The sequence below is a fragment of the Clytia hemisphaerica genome, unplaced genomic scaffold, assembly GCF_902728285.1.
Source record: "Clytia hemisphaerica strain Z4C2 unplaced genomic scaffold, Clytia hemisphaerica genome assembly, whole genome shotgun sequence".
NCBI lineage: Eukaryota > Metazoa > Cnidaria > Hydrozoa > Leptothecata > Clytiidae > Clytia > Clytia hemisphaerica.
In genome coordinates this window covers 788,241-809,370 of record NW_027104390.1, presented here as the reverse complement: position 1 = coordinate 809,370, position 21,130 = coordinate 788,241, and the positions used below count along the sequence as shown (strand labels likewise).

The 21,130-nt window shown below is 36.8% G+C and overlaps 2 protein-coding genes across 2 annotated transcripts; one reads left to right on the top strand and one right to left on the bottom strand.

The window, feature by feature from the left end:
* Positions 1-2,143: 2,143 nt before the first annotated feature.
* Positions 2,144-20,114, bottom strand: LOC136819739 (non-specific lipid-transfer protein-like 2). The gene is made up of 4 exons (XM_067075984.1): positions 20,034-20,114; positions 4,193-4,250; positions 2,935-3,006; positions 2,144-2,289 (listed from the first exon to the last, which is right to left on the bottom strand). The coding sequence occupies exons 1-4, from the start codon at positions 20,091-20,093 to the stop codon at positions 2,159-2,161; spliced, it is 321 nt and encodes a 106-aa protein (XP_066932085.1). The 5' UTR covers positions 20,094-20,114; the 3' UTR covers positions 2,144-2,158.
* Positions 12,173-14,649, top strand: LOC136819742 (uncharacterized). Its single transcript, XM_067075986.1, has 2 exons — positions 12,173-12,754; positions 12,995-14,649. Exon 2 carries the CDS (start codon positions 13,081-13,083, stop codon positions 14,551-14,553), a length of 1,473 nt encoding a protein of 490 aa, XP_066932087.1. The 5' UTR covers positions 12,173-12,754; positions 12,995-13,080; the 3' UTR covers positions 14,554-14,649.
* Positions 20,115-21,130: the final 1,016 nt, after the last annotated feature.

The window sequence follows — 21,130 nt, the reverse complement described above, 5'->3', positions numbered from 1 at the left end:
AGCTGTTTTTCTAAAATTTCCACAGCTTATTCCATACATGAATAGAACTATTTTCAAAAGAGATTGGTTTTCAGAAACTTGATTAAGACGCTGTTAAATCAAAATTGTAATTTTGAAAATTTCTAAATTTTCAGTTTGGACTTTGCATCATCGAATTTCTTGAAATATTTTATAAAAATCATAAACTTTACATCCATCGGGTCGTAAATTTAAGGGAAAACACAAATATGTTCATAGTTTCTCCCCTTATTACCACTGGGCTTAATAATTTGATTTTAACCACGCCTACGTTTTGGGGGCCCCAAACCTCCGTTTTGACAACCAGGGGTATACTGTAAAAGATTTATCAAACAAATTTGTGCCCAAAACCCTCTAAATCACATTTCAAAACTATGGTCAAAATTTTGTTTTCATATCTTAAACATATCTCGAGAAATCGCTAATATTGCAAACCTCCGTTTTGGGGGCCATTAGAAAAAAGCTACCTATGTTTAAGCGATTGAAAAATATTGTTGAAATTTAAAATTTTGAAAAAAAACTTCTGGGAAATAAAGTAGAAATGTTAAAGTCTTTCATGCAGCAAAATTTTTTGTAAAACGTCTTTCCTCTAGATTTGAGAGAAATTTTAAATTTGATCGCCGTTTTGGGGGTCACATACTGTATCTAATTCGAATTCTATCAAACGTTATAGCCTTATAGGAGATTATATTGAGACAGGTATTTTGTTATACCCAAGCAAGCATTTTAGCGAGTAGTACCTTGATACTATTATTTTTTAACCAAGATTTCAAATTGTAATGACAATTGAGATCCTGTATTAGTTCAGAAAAGTCTCGTCACAATGTATTCGTATTTTATTGTTTTCCGCGCTTTTCTTGCTTTCAGTAACTGATTTATTTCTTATATCTATTTAAATTTTTGGTCAAATATGGTCTTGAGGAGAATTTCTTATCCTAAAAGCAGTCCGGTTAAATCTAATGCTCTTTCCAGCCGTAGCTCGAGAGCTGGAAACCTTCGTGTTAAAGATGGGGCCTGAGTATGAGAGTGGTGAGAAGTTTGCGATCGTAGTCAAGGGAGACCCGAGGATTCTCTTTTTCTTTAGCTGTATATTCAACAGGTTGAAACGAAAGAATCGTTCACCGAAGATCACTTTGAAGACAGTCCACCGTTCATTCGTGCTCCGCAGAAATGTTCACTCTGCCTTAGTGAAAAATTAGAAATTGCAACATTCGACCTAGACAGGAGAATTGTCCTGTATTTTTATAATCTGATGTATATAGGACGGGTATGACCTGTGAAGCACAAAGCTGCCTCAAAAAATTTACAGTGGGAAATTCGAATTTAGCGCTGTCCTCACTTACTAAAACAAAAACCAAATTTCGGAAGTTGCACTTTCTCTAAGAATAACAAAATTTGATTGGCTATTTTTTCAACCGTTATTAGGATCTGGGAGATTCAAACTCTCAGCCCATACCATGCTATATATTTTGCCATCAGTATATAGAATAAGAAATCATAGCACGGATCTCCAGGCTACATTCGACCAACCCGAGAAACTGTTAAATTCAAGGAATGAACTGATTCGAAATGTCAGCATGTGAATAAAAGTTCACCCTCAAACTCCACAAAAGACTGAAATGACGTCAATTATTTTGACGAAGACTTTATAATGCATGCACAGTATATCTTTGTAAAAACTTAAAACGAATTTTTAGTACAGAATTTTTTGACTGAAGATCGTAACGAAAAGTTGCGTGAAACTTTGAGTATCAAACATCTAATCTCGATTTCAATTTTCAATTTGTTGTGTAGCCGTATATTCAAAGGTAGGGAGAGCTGCATCAAGTATCAATTATCATTTTTTTGATCGTTGGTATGGTCCGGCTAGGGATTGAAACAAAATGTTGCACACCAAGTCAAAGGATTTGTCTTTTTCCACGGGTCATAATCACTATTTCTATTTCTATTTTTATTTGGTTGTTTGAGTTGCAGGAGGCTTTGAGACCTATTTTCGCAACTATAGACGCTTTCAATGAGCGCCCCGTCAGCACCTTGGACTGACTACCCAATTCTCCTCACATGGCATGGGTTGACCTGGGCGAAGGTTCATTCACTTGCCAAGTGAACCGCTTGAACCGCTGCGAGTGAGAATCGAACCTCAGTCGCCTGTGCAACAACCAAGGTCAATGACCACTATACCACAGCGTCTTAATTTAGTACTTACGTTGTAGATAGGTATTCCTGTCAAACCAAATTGATACAAAGCTCTTTGTCCGCATGCTGACTCTCCTAAAAGTATTAAAGATATTATTTTTTATGTAACAAATATATGTTGATTGTGCCTCAAGTGCACATATAATTCAAGAAGCGATGGCCAAGTGGTCAACGACGTCAGCGTCTCAAACCAGGGATTCGCAGTTCGAATCCCCGCTCCTTTCAATGTTCTGTTCAGTTCATAGATAGCCGAGCCGGCTGGCCGTGGACCCCGTGAAAACAATCGAAAGACTGCCTAAAAGTCCTAGATTACTGGGCTATCCACGTAAAATATCGACTCTATCTATCTTTAATACCACGAGAAGTTATGTTCAAGCTTACTAGGGTCAAAGAGAGTGTTGCAATGCAATGGATGATAGGATGTTTGTCTAGGGAGAAGAATCTCTCAAAACGTAAATCTCTTGATTCAAACCGTAATGAACTTCCAATATGGATATCGAAACTGTAGACCAGAAACCTGTATATCAAAAACACTTGAATTCATTGTTCAGTAGAACACTATTCCCTCCTCAATTACTTCAATTTGTAGGATATTTCAACCAGAGTATTTTTTACTATCGTCCTCAGTTGATCTACACTTATCATCTGTCTCGGTCATAGAAAAACACACATACATAAACTCGCTATTGTTTGGTAAATTGATATAAATACAGTACATACCGTAACAATAGCCGACAGTAGCTTGTTGAATTTCTGTGTAAGATATTCCAGCGTCTTCAAGGGCTTTGGTCACTAATAAGGAAAATTCAAAATATGTGATAAATTTGTCAGTGTTATTCAAAGTCATACTAAAGCTTTCTGCACCTGGAAAACCTTTATCCACGAATACCTTTTCAGGCACAGAGGTAACATACCTTAAGGGAACTATTTTTTGCGGAAACTAATTTTTGCGGTGCGCAATTCAAGATTTAATATTTAATATTTGCGGGAACTTAATTTTGCGGATTTCTCACTTGAAAGAAAATTAGAGCCGTACTGTGAATTATTCGACCTTTGTTTTTTTTGCATTTGAAAAATTTTGCGGGAACTTAGTTTTACGGTTTGGGCCTAAATCCGCAAAAACCGCAAAATTTAGTTCCCGCAAAAATTAGTTCCCTTAAGGTAGGTGTTGGGTCTCTTTAAAAAGGGTACGAAACAATCAAAAACAATGAAAAGTAAGAAAAAACCTTTCAAAGGTTTCAAATTGTATCTTTCATCTTTATTAGATTATTTCTATCTTATTTTGTTGGTATCATGGTACTGTGTGAGCACGTATTGTGTGATTAAATAACATATTGTACTTGAACTAAAGGTCACTCTTCACGTTGTCTCCCTAGGGTAACTTCTTTACAAAAAATTTAGTCTCTCAAATAGTTGGTTTTCCGAGGTCAAGTCTACATATAAACAACAAGCACGAACCTTAGTACTATACACCCCCTCATGGTTTTTGGATCAATTTTGAATTCAAATGAGCAACAAGGCATAGTATGAACCCCCCCTTTTTTTAAGAGGGGGGGGGATCCGAGTTTTCAAGGAAGGCTTTATAGGGGGGGATGGGCAATTTTCCAGTTAAAATGGGGGGTTTGAGCTTATAGGGGGGGATCAAATAAAAATGGGGGGGGGATAGTAACTTTTTTTTTATGTTATATGTTGATTTAAGTCAATAAAAATGGACAATGTAAATGGTGCGGGATCAAAAAAATTTAAAAATAGGGGGGATACCTTTCTAGGGGGGGATGAAATATTAATGGGGGGGTTCAGACCCCTCTGCACACTATGCAAGGGAGTGTGAGAATTAGCTGAGATGATTATCTCCCTAATGTTTAAATTAAGAAATTTAAAGAAGAGATCTGAAAATCAGCGCGGGCTGGAAGCGTTCAAGAAGCGTTCAAAAAAAGAAGGTCCACACTTAAGCTAAAATGAACTTTCATAAACCTACCGCATTCTTTAGCCATATCTGGATAGTCGAAGTCATCTCGTCTGCCTGGCTTTTCAAACTGAAAGTAAAAAAAATAGATTATTACAGGGTTATTACAATTTGCCAGGGCTTAAACACTGACCCATTTACATGTGCAAAATTAATTTCACTTTATCGTGTAATCAAGGCCTATCAAATCGAAGCGCTGTCTCAGGAATTGAATGATGAAATTTAGTTAGTTGATTCTGGTCGCTGCACGTTTTTATAGCAATCGTCATTTTGCTTCATTTCAACTTTCAAGTTTTAATTAATTGTCTTGGGATCTTGAGCTTGATTCAGGTAACTCTCATCCTGTAGATGACTGATGTTAAGTTTTTCCTGCAAGCTTGATTTCCTAGTGTGACTAACTGAAAGTTCATAGTGCGGAAAGGGGTCTGATCCCCCCTTCTTAAATGATCCCCCCCCCTTCTTGATATCCCCCCAACCTTTAAAAATGCCTATCCCCCAAGGGTTTTGGGCTAAATTTTTTATGGTAAAAAGGCATAGTGTGCAAGGGGGTTCCAGGTCCCACCTGAAAATTCAGGTCCCACCTTATCCTAAAATTCCCACCTTCAGCCCAGACTCCCAGATCCCAGCTAAAAAACAAAAAAAATATACTAATTCGAGGAACAAAACAAAACTTCTTTACCATAATATGAATAGATGCAATATATTACATATGTTTAACTTTCCATTTGCCTATGACCTACATTAGGGGTAGAACAGAGGGGGTCCATGTACAATACAGCGGCATGTATAAGTACTTTGTAGCAAATTTCGATTTTAAACACCCCCAACCCCTATAGTACAAAATGATGTACAATAAAATACTAGCCAGCAAACTCCCAAAAACACCCCAACACCCTCTATATTTTACAATATACTATCCAGTACTATCCAGCAAACTCACAAATACACCCTGACACCCCCTGTATAATACAATATACTATCAAGCAAACTGCCAAATATACCCCAACACACCCTTACATAGTGCAATATACTATCCAGAAAACTAACAAATATACCCTTACACCTCTTCATAAAATAAAAATTTTAAGCCAAAAAAATTGAAACTTTGGGGCAAGTTTTTTATTCTTCCCATAAAAAAAATTTCAAAAAATTTTCTCAAAAATTGACAAAAACAATTGAGAATTTTGAAAGATTTCCGGCAAAAATCTAAAATAAATTACAATTTGATTTGATTTTGGCTTTTTAGTACACAAATACTAAGCAGAAAATCCGAAATTTGACCCTGACACCCCTGTATAGTACAATGTATACTAAACAGCAAATCAGAAATTTGACCCTGATACCCCCATGTATAGTGCACAAGTACTAAACAGCAAAATTTTTTTGAAAACACCCACCCACCCCATGATGCATGCCGCTTTTTTGTACATGGACCCTCCCCTGGGTAGAAACCAATCAAGTAGTCAGACGGCTTAGAAGTAAGTGTGAGTCGTTAGATATAAGTTTGGCATGAAATTATGGCTAATCCTTGAATAAAAAGTTTTGGGGAAAATTTGTCCCGATAACTACAATATTAGTATAAATAAGTGAGGATTCGCCTACAACCATAACTGCAGGGAGGGAGGGAGGTAAAATATCTCATCCTGTCAGCTTTCAGTTAGAGTGTTAGCAAAGTAGACTCAGTTGGCGGAGGGCGGCCACCCAGCCATTCGAATACTGTATATAGCGCTTTTCAAACAAAAGTTAAACCGCAATTTAACCTGTGTTAAATCCAAAATATATTAATATGTCTATTATATACATTTATGAAATATATAAAAAAAATATATCATAAAGTCATAAAATCTGAAAATAAGAAATTTTACTTTAACTTTTTCCAAAACACCCAAAGTCCCACCTAAAGAAATTAACTCCCACCTTAACTTGTTTCCACCTAAAACCTGGAAAACCCCAAATCCCACCTGAAAATTTTCGACCCAAATCAGCAAAACCCTCCCCCCCACTATTCTGGGGGGGGTGCACACTATGAAAGGGAGGGGAAACAGTAAAGAAAAATTAAGTCTGGCAAAAAGAATACCACTTTTTAGTGAAAATAAAGAACTTCCTTTCACGCAGACCAAATTTCATAACAGTGCTGGAAAATAATCTACAATATATGTAAGCCCCCCCCCCCTTCTTAAACGACCCCCCCTTCTTAAACGATCCCCCCCTTCTTAAACGATCCCCCCCTCCTTGCTATCCCCCCTTTTTAATGAACATTTCTAATCCCCCCCCCTTCTTCACTTTTTTGGAAGCTGTCATCTCCCCCTTAAGAAAGGGGGGGTTCGAACTATGAAGTTATGCGCCCAATCAAAATTCCATTCAAAAACAGTCATATCAAATCTATATCTTAAAAAGATTTTTTGTACAAGAACGGTTCAGAGTCCCTCATGTGCCTGAACTGTAATTCATATCAGGACAGTGTTTGCCTTTTGTTAGATTATGCTGATATATAAGCAAAAAAATGTTATTCTTTTCCACTTTCTCTGATCAATCTTGCTCCACATTCTTGTCAATTCAATATAAACAAGCAATATGCTGAATGGACCTACCTGATGATTAAAGTTAGATAGCAATGCGAAAAGAAAAATGAAAAAAATCAGTCAGAAAATATAGTGTTTAGCGAAAATACACAACACAATAAATTCATCATTGATTGTTGATGGGGGGAGAGGGAAGGGTTGTAGGGAAATAATAAATAGGAAGTTCTGGTCGCAAAAATCAGTTTTATTGACAATTGAATCATGCTTGATAATGAGCATTGTTATGAATAATGTTTTTGTGTGAAAAGCATAGAAATATAAGTAAACTAAACCGGAAAAAATTTTTTCTCAAAAATACAACTCGGCCATGTTTTGAGCATTGCGAATACGCATCTTTCTGCAAAAAATCAGAAAAAAATAAAAATGAAAATTCGAGAAAAAACCGATTTTTCCGACATATTTCCGGCATTTTTGGCCGGAAAATTTTTTTTTTCGAAAATCGGGCTCTGTCACATTTTAGGTATTGTCATAATTGCATCAGTGTGCAAAATTTCATAAACAAATATAAAGTACAGCTCGAGAAATTCAAGAAATACTGTCTTTCCGGCGAAAATCGGCTGTTCCGGCGATTTTTAGAAAGTTCCGGCTTCAAAAATCAATTTTATTGAAAATTGAAACATGCTTAATGGTGGGCATTGCTATTAATAATGTTTTTGAATGAAAAAAACAACCAATTATATGGAAAAAGTCCAATGAAAATCCAGAAAAACGGCGATTTCCGGCATATTTCCGGCATTTCCGGCCGGAAAAAATTTTTTCTCAAAAATCGGACTCGGCCAAGTTTTGGGCATTGCTAACACGCATCTTTGTGCAAAAAATCAGAAAAAACTAATGATGAAATCTTGGGAAAATGCCAAAAAACCGGGTTTTCCGGCATATTTCCGGCATTTTCGGCCGGAAATGATTTTTTTTCGAAAATCGGGCTCCGTCACATTTTGGCCATTGCCATTTTGCATCTTTGTGCAAAAAATCAGAAAAAACTAATGAGCCAATCTCGAGAAAAGCTGGTAACAGACGAACGAACGAACGGACGAACAGACAGAGGTTAATTCATAGGACCTCCACCGGGGCACCCGGAGGTAGGTCCAAAAAGCTTGTAAATTAAATCGAATCAAAAGTTTAGACATAGGTGAAAACTTATTTCTTCGATCGAACATTAACAAAAGCATCTCCAAATCAGACACATGTGGGGGGTCCAACTACATACCGATAAAAAAACAAGTTTTGGGAAAATCTATTCAGCCAATTTCTTTCAGATTTCGTCTGCAAACTCGCTCCACTGAAAGCATGCAATTTCACTTGCTTCACCTTTGCTTGCAAATTGGCAACAAAAAGTACAGTTTTGAATTAACTTTGATAAAAAAACTCATTTTTCATTGGGCCATTCCAGAATTTGTCAGGGGGGCAGATGACACAGGATTTCTGAGGGTAAGAGTTTTCACCAAAATTCGAAATTTCCAAGGCGAGAGAAGAAAATGTATGAATTTCCAAGGCAATTGAATTAAAAAAGGCAAAAAAGAGTGGAATTTCCGATGCATTTTGCAAAAGTACATGAATTTTTATCGGAATTTCCGACCACCACCACAAGAAAAATTATTTCCGAGGCTAGAAAAAATTTAAAAAAGCACGTCGTCTGACTGGCGATAACAAAAATTTTCTGGAATGGCCCATTGACCAGCGCGCTGCTTTTTCCTTCAAAATGTTGCAACCTCTTTGCGCCTTTTAACTTTTGTTTTGATTAGGCGGGCATCACAAATAACTTGTGTTCGCATCGTCTGACCGGCTGACGATTTTTCCTAATTTTCCAACTTTCTTGAGTCGGAAAGTCGAAAAAAACGTCGGATTTTTACCCGACAATCTTGGTTATAAAAAAAAATTACGGAAGCCGAAATCGAAAAGCACTCCTTCATTTTGTACTGTTTTCTAAGATAAAAAGTATAAAAATAACACAACGGAGAAGAGCAAAAGATGCGAATAGACTCGCGTGTGTTGTGTTTATACTTTTATTTTTGTTGAAAGAAATCAAGAGATGAAATGTGGTAAAAAACAGGCTTCTTAAAAAAGTCTTTGAAAGTTTAAACATGGAAGAGCCGCCTGTGGGTTCAACAAAAGTTAAATGGTATCTGGTATCATTGTTGTTTGGCTGTTGGTAATGTAATAGAAAAGGTTGGTACTTTTACTTAATTTGAAATTTGATTTGATTTCTCTCCTTTCATCTGGGGCAAGGATGGATAGATCATAAAATTTATTGCAATGAAAATCAAGACAGGTTTGGAGACTTTAAAAATGATCAGATTGAACTGAATTTTGGACTTTTCAAATTTCTGATAGATTTGATTTTCGCCCGACTCATGGTTTGAAAATCCATTTTTGCGACGTTTTTTTTACAGACCGACTGACCGACTCGTTTTTTAGACCTAAAAACGACGCGAACACAAGTTATTTGTGATGCCCGCCTTAACAATGGGCTATTCCAAAAAAAAATTATACAGGGGTATTGACGAACTTTTTCACTAACCCCCCTGGAATTTCGGATAACAAACTATCCCCTGGAAATTAGGAGTCGACACCCCTGGAAAGTGAAATTTTGTGAAAAAGGGCCTGGAAAGTGACTATTGTTATTGACAGTTACATCAATATGCCTTCTTACCTGTCTTTAAAAATATAAATAAAAGTAATCACGGAAAAGGACGCGAAAAAAAAAGACATAAGTGTGAGAACAGAGTAATCAAACTTGTTAGAAAAAGTACCATTAGAAGTCATAAAAAATCAACCTGAATAAATGCAATCGAAATTCCAGAGAACTTCATAATTCCCCAAACAACATTACATTACTATGTTAAACTCCCATCACATAAATTTTACAATTACGTCAGAGTAGACTACGCTCGCCACCGAAGAGGTTTATTTGGAAAGGGTAATAATATTCTATTGTTCGCTTCTTTTTTAAAGATTCGCCGTTTTGGAAAAGTATGAATTTCTTTGTACATATTTTACCTACCCCAAATATTTAGGAGGCTGAGTTTTAAACGAATCGTCAAGTTGATGACGTCATTTTGATGTAACTGATTGATGCCAGTTTAGGAGGAGAGAACCCCCTGGCAGTTACATCAAAATGCCTCGAAAATGTCAATATGAAAATTGCGTAATCAGAGAACGTATGTCTCGCTCATTATAAAAAGGCCGAGACAAACTTTCAATAATTGGATTGTAACATCGAGTTAAGTCTCTTTTGTTAAGTCACCAGGGGGTAAATAAAACAGACCTTGATACATTTATTGTCCGTTTCAATTTGACGATTCGTTTGAAACTCAGCCTCCTAAATATTTGGGGTAGGTAAAATATGTACAAAGAAATTCATACTTTTCCAACCCGCAGGGCGGCAAATAAATATTTTCAGTCAATCGGACATCATGTCCGACAGAAATGAAATCCTGTCGGTCAAACTCAAAATCCTGTCGGTCATTCAGTGTATATTTTTTTTTTAAAGTTACGGAGAAAGCGAGTAGGTAAAATAAAATTTACCTTGGAACAGTTTGTTATTGTATATAACAGAGAAATTGATTCGATAAAAGTGATCTTAGAAACACCCTTGGAAGTTACGAAGAAAGCAAATTGATAAAAGTTAACTTGGAAACACTCTTAAAAGTTAAGAAGAAAGCGAGTTGATAAAAGTTAACTTAGAACCACTCTTGAAAGTTATGAAGTAAGCAAGTCGATAAAAGTTTAACTTTGAAACACCCTTGAAAGTTACAAAGAAAGCAAATTGATAAAAGTGATCTTAGAAACACTCTTGAAAGTTACAAAGAAAGAGAGTCGATAAAAGTTAACTTTGAAACACCCTTGAAAGTTACAAAGAAAGCAAATTGATAAAAGTGATCTTAGAAACAAAGAAGGTTACGAAGAAAGCAAGTTGACAAAAGTAATTTAGAAACACCCTTAAAAGAGTTACAAAGAAAGCGGGTTGATAAAAGTGATCTTAGAAACAAAGAAAGTAACGAAGAAAGCAAGTCGATAAAAGTTAACTTAGAAACACCCTGAAAGCTACAAAGGAAGCAAGTATTAAAAGAATAGGCTAAGTAAGAGACAGGGGTGTAAGAGATTTATTTTCAACTCTCAAGTTAATGGTTTATCCCTTTTTTCATTCGGACATCATGACCGACACAAAAGATTTTCAGTCGGTCAAATAGCTTTTTCAGTCGGACATTGACCGATGACCGACGCTTATTTGCAGCCCTGAACCCGGCGAATCTTTAAAAAAGAAGCGAACAATAAAATATAATTACCCTTTCCAAATAAACTTCTTCGGTGGCGAGTGTAGTCTACTCTGACGTAATTGTAAAATTTATGTGATGGGAGTTTGACATAGTTGTTTGGGGAATGAAGTTCTCTGGAATTTCGATTGCATTTATTCAGGTCGATTTTTTATGACTTCTAATGGTACTTTTTCTAACAAGTTTGATTACTCTGTTCTCACACTTATGTCTTTTTTTTTCGCGTCCTTTTCCGTGATTACTTTTATTTATATTTTTAAAGACAGGTAAGAAGGCATATTGATGTAACTGCCTGGAAACCTTTAATAACCCCCTTGGAAAATCTGAAAATGACCAAAAGCTCCTTGGCAGTGAGGATCTTATCGCGATTCTCAGATTTACGGAAAACACCAGCTTTTTGCTGATTTTTGCCTCGATTGCCCAAAACCTGTAACCTTTTTAGCTTGAGGGAAGAAAAAAATTAGAGTTTTTGGCTTTGCCAAAAAACGCCTAGCCAAAATTTTTTCATCTTCGCAGGATCCATTCCCAACCTCAAAATACATCTTTTTGTCTAGGGGTTTGTCTGGCAAATTCTTCCTTCGAAGAATATCGATCACGATCACTTTTTGTGTTTAAAAAGCGGGGGTAAAAATAGTAAGTAATAGCTTTTGTAAGTGTTTATTTTGCGAAATATATAACCATTTTCTAATATGGCCTACAGACTACTGTAGCATTTTTAGAATTTTGATAATGAAAACTTAAATATATAATGAAGAAAAAAACAAACCATTTCAATTTTATTTATAAGTTTAACCCCCGGAAAAATTATGTATTACCTATTACATAACTTTACATTTCCCGACTCGCTAACTCCCAGAGGAATTCCGATTGTAAACCCGATTGGTTAATTTCGGAACATCTTCATAAAGGCAGATAATTTAGAAGTGTCTAGTGGAAAGGTCGTGTGAATTTTCAGATGTCAGTGGTAATTTTGTTGGTTGATGGCTTGTTGAATCTGGGAAGAAAAAAGTAAACAGGTATAGCTTTTTCTAACCAAGGATCTGAAGGATTCGAGCCACACTGCTTGGAAAATCAAGGCTCAGTCCCCCCCTGGAAAAGTTTGTCAATACCCCTTGTAAACTGAGAAACTCGTGTAATACAAAATTTCATGTTTGTGTTCTTCTTGGCTTTATTTTATTATATTCAAAATCTACAAAAATATACAAATTTAAGTTTTCCTTGTTTTTCAGTGTCTTTCTGTTTTTTGTCACATGTGGACAGAGCTTTCTTTAAGGGTCTAGACACATTTTGGAAGTTTTCTTGCATGTCCACTTTGTTCTGGTCTTTGTCCTTTGTTTTGTTCTGCATTTTACATACAATTCAATTTTAGAATAATTTATATAATTTATGCACAAAAAATAATTAATTTATTCATAATTTATTACATATCCACTTTGTTTTTTATAATTTTTGTCCACTTTGCTTTTTGACACAAAACCAGCACTTTGCTTTTTGTCATCAGTTGTCAACTAGCTTTTGAGGAGTTAACATCACTCTCAACTTTCAACTGAACTCAACCCAACTCAATTCAAGATGGCTTCCAGTTAACTCTTAAGCTAAGTTGGGAACATCAATCAGTATTCAATTCAAATCAAATCTCAATTCAAGCTCTCAAGCATACATCATTCAAGCTCTTCATTTTGTCTAGGATTCTCACCACTACATTTCCTGGCATGCTGGTAAATAGACTTATATTTTACATTTTCCTTTCAACTTAGACTTATACTTTCATAGACTTACACTTTCAACTCAGACTTATACTTTCAACTTAGACTTAGACTTTCAATCAATATCAATTTTCTTTGTACATTGCTGCTAGAACTTAGATTTTTCACAAAGTAGGCGTGTCAAATTTGACTTTATTTTTTTGTTCAAGTTATTTATTAGTTATTTATTTTTCTTTTGTATTCTTTTTTCAGTTTTGAATTCTTAATGAATTACAAAGAGTTTGCAAAGAAATTGGTGCACACCTTTATAACATTCAAAACAGCACACCAACAGCTACATGCGTCGAAGCACACGTGCGGCTGCAAACAAACCCATCAATTATAAATCGTTTGGCACTCAAGGCATACGATTGCCACCTGAAACAACCAGTCAAGCATCATCAAGCGATGAATCAGATGCTGATATATCAACATTAGAGCAAACGTTCAACCTATATCAAAGTTTATACGAGAGTGATACCTCTACACAATCAGTTGACGCAAATCTTTCACAACTTGTCCGAGGTTTAACAATCAAAGACCAAATTATGGAAAACGATATTAAAAACATTTCAATTGAACAGAATGTTCTCTCTAGTGAAATTGCTGATATCGGTACAGATTATGACATTGAGTTTATGACGTACAGTGAACTGGAACAACTCTTCAAGGAAGTGAAAACAATGCGCAATCGCCTGAAAGTACTACATAATGAGATACTTCAATCTATCGGAACAGAAGAATACGAGAAAAACTTTCTTAAATCCTACAATGAAAATATCCATAATGCACAGACAGTCATTCAACGCGTCAATGCTCGTCGAAAAGAAGTCCGCCCTGATGAGAAAAACGCCCAACGCAAAAAATCATTATCAGACTTTTTAATGAAAGAGGTAAAATCTACTATTACTTCACTTGAGGCAGTTTTTAAAGAGGATCCAAGTGCATTTAGCTATGATGAACTTGTACTTGCTGAACGTAATCTTTCTTCACATCAACAAAGTATCAACAACCTGACAAAGCATATGGAGAAACTCCTTGTAAGTGAACATTTTCAAAAGGATGAAACTGATATTGTTACTAAGTCGTACGATGCACTCGCTAAACTGAAATCTACCTACATCACAAAGCTCGAATCAACACTCAAAGTTCAAGAGATAGCCAAGGAGCAGAAATTCCAATCTTCAAAGTTGAACATTAAGCTAACAAAATTCAAAGGGTATGATTCATCTTCGGATTTTTACTCCTTCAAAAGTGACTTTGAGAAATTGCATTCAAAATCAACACCTTCCGCTCATCTTCCTGACCTCATCAAAAACAATTACCTTGAGGGGCCAGCCCTGACCCTTGTTAAGGGAGTTGACAACATTGAAGAAATATGGCGTAGACTTAAGTTATCGTACGGAGACCCAAAACTGCTTTTATCAAAGAAACTGTCTGATATTCAAAACACTACTCGTTTATGGCGTGTCAGAAGTGACCCTGAGAAACAAATTGAGTCACTTAGTAAAATGCTAAACTTCATGAGAGATACAATGAACTTAGCTCAGAAACACCAAATTGAGAACTTTCTTCTTTATGGAAAAACACTTGAGGATGTTTATCAACTTATGGATGACACCCGCCAAACCAAATGGTTTTCCTTTCTTGAAGGGAAAACACTTCATCAATCAACTATCTGGGAGGAATTCATCAAATTCCTAGAGAAAGAAATATCAATCCAACAACTCAAGATGCTACAGTTCATCGCCAACAACAATCAACCCTGGTAAACAAACACCAGGAAATGGAAAGACTTCAGGAAGTGGTAGACAAACATCACCAGGAGGTGGTGGAAGCTCATCACATCTTACAGACAACAAATCTCCAATCATCCAAACAAAGTTTTTCATCTGCGGTGAGAAGGGGCACGTCCAAACCAATGGTCCTAATAATTCCAAGTTGCTACAATACTTCTCCTGTCCAGAGTTTGTTCAAATGAAGCCATCTCAACGATTCAGCACCCTACGCCAAAAGGGTTACTGCACACAGTGTCTGTTTCCAGGCGCTCAACAATCAAAAGGTAAACATCAAGAAGGACGATGTCAACGTGAATTTACCTGTCCACATCCATCCCATGACGACTACGACATCAAAAAGCATGTTCTCATCTGTCAAGACCATGCTACAACTCCAGAATCCCACCAAGTCCTTCAAAACTTCAAAGAAAGATGTATTCTACGACAATCAAGACTTCAACAATTCTCTAAAGACATCAAACTTGCATTTCACATTGATACAAAATCTCTTTCCTTCAACTCTTCAACTAATTCCAAACAACCATCAGCATCAGATACTGAGGAGGAGGATAATGACGCCATCTACATTCTTCAAACAATCAATGTTGATGGCCAACAGCTTACGATATTTTTTGATTCAGGATGCAGCGACATGGTCATATCCCAGAGTGCAGTCAAACGTCTGGAGAAGAGAGCAAAGATGGAGTATGGCGGCAACATCCCAATAGGAGGTGTCGGCAATGTAAAAACAATCAGCTCTGGCTCCTACAAAATCAACATTCCACTACATGACGGTCATGACGCACAACTTAAAGGACTCTGTCTTCCAAAGATCACCTCAACCTTCCCTACTTACCAACTCAAACAAGTGGAGGAGGACATCATCAATGCATATCGTCAAACCGGATGCAACCCAGAAGATCTGCCATCACTCCCATCATCTGTTGGTGGGGAAATAGACATCATGCTTGGTATCAAATATCAACGCTATCATCCAAAAGAAGTATGCAAATGGCTACTCAACGTGCCGACGAGTTAGAAATAGTTGTCAATCGTGGTGGTTTCTCACTTAAAGGAATCACTTTCTCACACCAAAAACCCAAACCAGACCTGACATCAGATGGAGAAAGCATTGGTGTTGCAGGCATGAAATGGTACCCAGAGGAAGATGTTGTCTCTCTTGATGTCAGCGAGCTCAATTTTGCCAAGAAGGTCAGAGGCAAAAAACCAGTCAAGATCAACAATGTACCAACCAAATTGACTCGAAGACATTGTGTCTCAAAAGTAGCTGAACTCTATGACATATCAGGAAAGATTACACCACTGACAGCCGCAATGAAACTTGATCTCCACCAACTTGTCGATCTTGGTATTGGATGGGACGATCGCATTCCAGACAATTTGAGACCAATATGGGATTCACATTTCAAAATGATGGAAGAAATCTCCTCAATTAAGTACAACCGTGCAATTGTACCAGAAGATGCTATTAACCTAGAAATCAATTCAATCGACACAGCAGATGCTTCAAAGAACATTGCTTGTGTAGCAATTTATGCACGTTTCAAGCGAAGATGTGGAAAGTTTTCATGCCAACTTGTTTTCGCACGTTCAAGACTCATTCCTGATGGAACCACTCAACCAAGAGGTGAACTCCTTGCAGCAACTCTTAACGCGCATACCGGAGAAGTTGTCAGACGAGCTTTTGGCACACACCTCAAATCCAGTTTAAAATTAACAGACAGTCAAATCACTCTCTTTTGGATCAACGGCATCGAAAAGCAACTCAAGCCATGGGTCCGAACTCGAGTTACTGAAATCCATCGATTCACAGAACTATCATCTTGGAAATTTGTCACATCAGAAAACATGATCGCAGACATAGGCACAAGACGTGGCACAACCATCTCTGACGTATCTGCAAACTCAACTTGGTTCAAAGGGTTTGAATGGATGTGCGATCCAGAAGATACCTTTCCAATGAAATCTGTCGATCAAGTCAAGCTCACAAATGAAGAACTCAAATCTGCAAAGAAAGAGCAGATAATCACAATCATCGATCCAATCAACATCCAACCATCCATTCACTTGTCATCAATCAGTCAACGGTCAGAATTTTCAGAATACCGTATCAATCCAATAAAGTATGGTTGGAAGAGATCACTTAAAATCATGAGCACAGCCTATCAATTCATCTCTCACTTCAAATGTCGAAAGAAAAGATTGTCACGTTTCGCTTCACAGCCAATTGAAGAATCAGCACATAAATACTTCTTTACAAAGGCTACAGAAGAAGTACAAGGTGGATTTGTGTGGACCATTCACATCTTACTCAAACTTTCACAAACGCACTACAATTAAAATATGGATGGTAATCTTTTGCTGCACAACTACATCCGCCACCAGGATAAAAATCATGGATGATTATAGCACGCCCGCATTCATCTTATCATTTACACGATTCGCCAGTGAAGTTGGATATCCAAAGTACTTACTACCTGACGAAGGAAGCCAACTTGTCAAGGGATGCGGAACCCTCAAATTATCGTTTCGAGATATCCAAAACCGCCTTTTTCAAGATGTTCTCGTTGAATTTGAAACCTGTCCTGTATCCGGCCATCACATGCACGGCAAGGTGGAACGGAAAATTCAGGAAATCAAGAAGTCCCTTGAAATCAACTTTGATAAGTATCGTTTCTCCGTGCTCCAATGGGAAACTGTCGCCAGCCAGCTGTCTAACACTATCAATGATGCACCATTGGCTCTCCGTGGACATACAGAATTTGAAGTATCTGACATCTTGACCCCCGACAGACTTTTGTTAGGACGCAACAATGACAGAAGTCCAACTTTTCCAGTCGAAGTCACAACTAAACCCGACAAATTTCTCAAGCAAAATCAGGAGCTTTTCAATGCCTGGTTTGAAGTATGGTTAACAGTTCACGTACCAAAACTCATGCATCAACCCAAATGGTTTGACAATTCATTCAATCTGAAAGTTGGTGATATCGTTTTATTCAAGAAACAAGAAAACCTGCTTTGCAATACCTACCAATATGGGAAAATAAAGAACGTTGAGACGAGCAAGGATGGTCGCATTCGCAGAGTTGAAGTCCAATACCGGAACGAAACCGAAAACTTCGATCGTACCACCTACAGAGCAGCGCGTGGCTTGGTAATGATTCATCCTGTAGATGAGTTGGATTTGTACAATGAGTTGATCTTAAATGATATTGACGACAATTGAAATTTTGCATATACCGGCCGGGCAGTGTAAACTGAGAAACTCGTGTAATACAAAATTTCATGTTTGTGTTCTTCTTGGCTTTATTTTATTATATTCAAAATCTACAAAAATATACAAATTTAAGTTTTCCTTGTTTTTCAGTGTCTTTCTGTTTTTTGTCACATGTGGACAGAGCTTTCTTTAAGGGTCTAGACACATTTTGGAAGTTTTCTTGCATGTCCACTTTGTTCTGGTCTTTGTCCTTTGTTTTGTTCTGCATTTTACATACAATTCAATTTAGAATAATTTATATAATTTATGCACAAAAAATAATTAATTTATTCATAATTTATTACATATCCACTTTGTTTTTTATAATTTTTGTCCACTTTGCTTTTTGACACAAAACCAGCACTTTGCTTTTTGTCATCAGTTGTCAACTAGCTTTTGAGGAGTTAACATCACTCTCAACTTTCAACTGAACTCAACCCAACTCAATTCAAGATGGCTTCCAGTTAACTCTTAAGCTAAGTTGGGAACATCAATCAGTATTCAATTCAAATCAAATCTCAATTCAAGCTCTCAAGCATACATCATTCAAGCTCTTCATTTTGTCTAGGATTCTCACCACTACATTTCCTGGCATGCTGGTGAATAGACTTATATTTTACATTTTCCTTTCAACTTAGACTTATACTTTCATAGACTTATACTTTCAACTCAGACTTATACTTTCAACTTAGACTTAGACTTTCAATCAATATCAATTTTCTTTGTACATTGCTGCTAGAACTTAGATTTTTCACAAAGTAGGCGTGTCAAATTTGACTTTATTTTTTTGTTCAAGTTATTTATTAGTTATTTATTTTTCTTTTGTATTCTTTTTTCAGTTTTGAATTCTTAATGAATTACAAAGAGCTTGCAAAGAAATTGGTGCACACCTTTATAACACCCCTGTATGGTTTAAAAATAGAATAGCCCAATATCAATATGTACCGTAGAGTCGTTTAATATCGACATACGTCTTGCAATCTCGACATAGCTGTAGGCTGGTCTTCGAAATAAAAAATCAAACATAAACAAATACATACCAAAGTTATCAATCAATCACTAAATTGTTCTCTCTCTCTATCCACGTCACAGATTGTTAATATAATATGAGAAATGTGAACTGTTAATACTTATATTTGAAAAGAACACTTTAACGATGTAGTAATCACTAAAAAACTAATTAGCATGCTTTCAACGAAGATGCCCAAATCACAACAACATTTTGCACGCGAGGAATTTTTTATTAGACCTTTTTACCGTGAACCGAAAATAATTAAAAGAACCCGGTTTCCTTATGAATTTGAAAAGGGACCGGGTGTGCTAGGTGCGGCGCCTAGAAGTTTAACGCGGCCGCCTAGCGCCTAGAGCGTGTGCTTGCAATAAATAATAAGGAAATGGAAACCAGGTCGACTAAGCGCGCGAATTATTTTTATCACGTGACTTGAAGCGTAATAAAGTTGTAAAATTTTAATGATGGACACGAGAAAGTTACGAGGAAGTTTGCATGCGTTTCGTGTGTTGTGTAAAACTGCTTATAATTTGGCTGTTTTTTTAATTGAAAGGATTGCAATGTTTACTGAACTTCTAGTTTGATGGATGAACTTGTTCGATAAGAATGATACCAAGAATTTCATTCAAGGTTTGTTTTGATTATTTTACAGATCCGGTGTCGAGATTGCAAGACGTATGTCGAGATTAGACGATCCTACGGTATATATATGAACAAACTTCAATGTTGGTGCAAATAGACAAAAATTCAACGATGATGGGTGGGAAGGCGAGAATTTTGGCGAATTAGAGCAAAGGCCTTCTCTCCCCTCTCTGAAGCTTATCAGCCCAATGCCGATAAAAAATTCGAAAGTTTTTTTTGGTTGAGGATGATAGGACCCCTTTTAGAAGAGCTTTAGAGCTAGCCTGCTATTTACCAAAATAAAATAGTGATTTCGCAAGGGGCATGGAAAACGCTCTGGTACAAAGTCCAATATATGCATGTCATTTATTTTGTCTGACCCCTCCCAAACAGATTCCTGTTTCTGTGCCTGGAAACCCAACGTATGCATATGCAAATAATAGACCCCTTTCATTTCATTTGGAGGCAAACATTTCATGCTAAAGTAATTCTCTTTCATGTTTTATGAATAAAGCATCTCCAGTTAGCACCGATAGTAAAAAATCATGGTGTAAAAGAGCTAATTACCTTAGTCATTCCAACTCCTACAACGAAAACTCGTCGAGCTCCTCCATTCTGGGCCGCCATCTTGATTTGAAATCGAAATCGAAATCGGGAAAATTCGGGGAATAATTTATAATTTTTTTCTCACGTGACCTCACCTGATCGGCGGAGAAAATGGATTTACGTTACCGATGGCGGATTGGCGGCCGCATACGTTGGAAAGGAGCGGGCCAATTTGGGCCAATTTCCCAAATCGGAGAGAATAATAGCGGCCTTTGATTCTTTGATGTGTCGCATCCCCAGTCAGAATTATCTGGTACCATATGTGGAAATATGCTACGACACCCTTTGCTCGGAAGAGGTCGGACATATTTATTTTGCTTTGGTCTGCTCCTTTAGCTTACTGACCGTTATATATCCCTGGACCAAGCAATATCCACCATCTTTGATTGGAGTTTTTTAGGAATTGGTACCCGTTGCAATGTTAAAAATTATAAAGGTCAGTGCTTTAGCTAGAGCTTTAGCTTGGGCGGGCGCCAATACGCCATCAGAATCCGGTTGTAGTTGTAACAGTCAGGCTCAACGCGGCCATTGCGCATAAGCCTAAAGCCCGATGTCCACGATTTTCCTTAACCGTTTTTGCCTGAAGAAAAGATTACGTCATAAAAAAGTTTCGCACGAACAAAAAAAAAGTTGAAGGCAGTTCAACTTTTTTCAAACGTTACGTCAATTTTGACCAATGGAATTGCTTCATTTTTCAATCAACCAATGACGTTACAAATACCGTGAAAAGTTTCGCGCGCTTCGCGCGAAAGTGGACACCGGCCTTAAAAAGAATTGGTTTGATCCGACTATCATCATGAATTTATTATATACAGTACACTGGACAACACATGAAACGGTGGAGAGTGAAGTATTGTCTTTCCATTGTTTAAGGAAACAATCGTGGATGGAGCTATGTCCGCAAAGAACCTTTATCTTGTACTTTTACTCGCCGAAAATTTGAATTGAAAAAAACAAAAAACAACATTAGACAAGAAAAATTAAACAAAACGCATAAAATAATACTAAAAACTATGTTGACAATATCTTTCTAACAAAATTCTGAGAAGAGCTAAGAT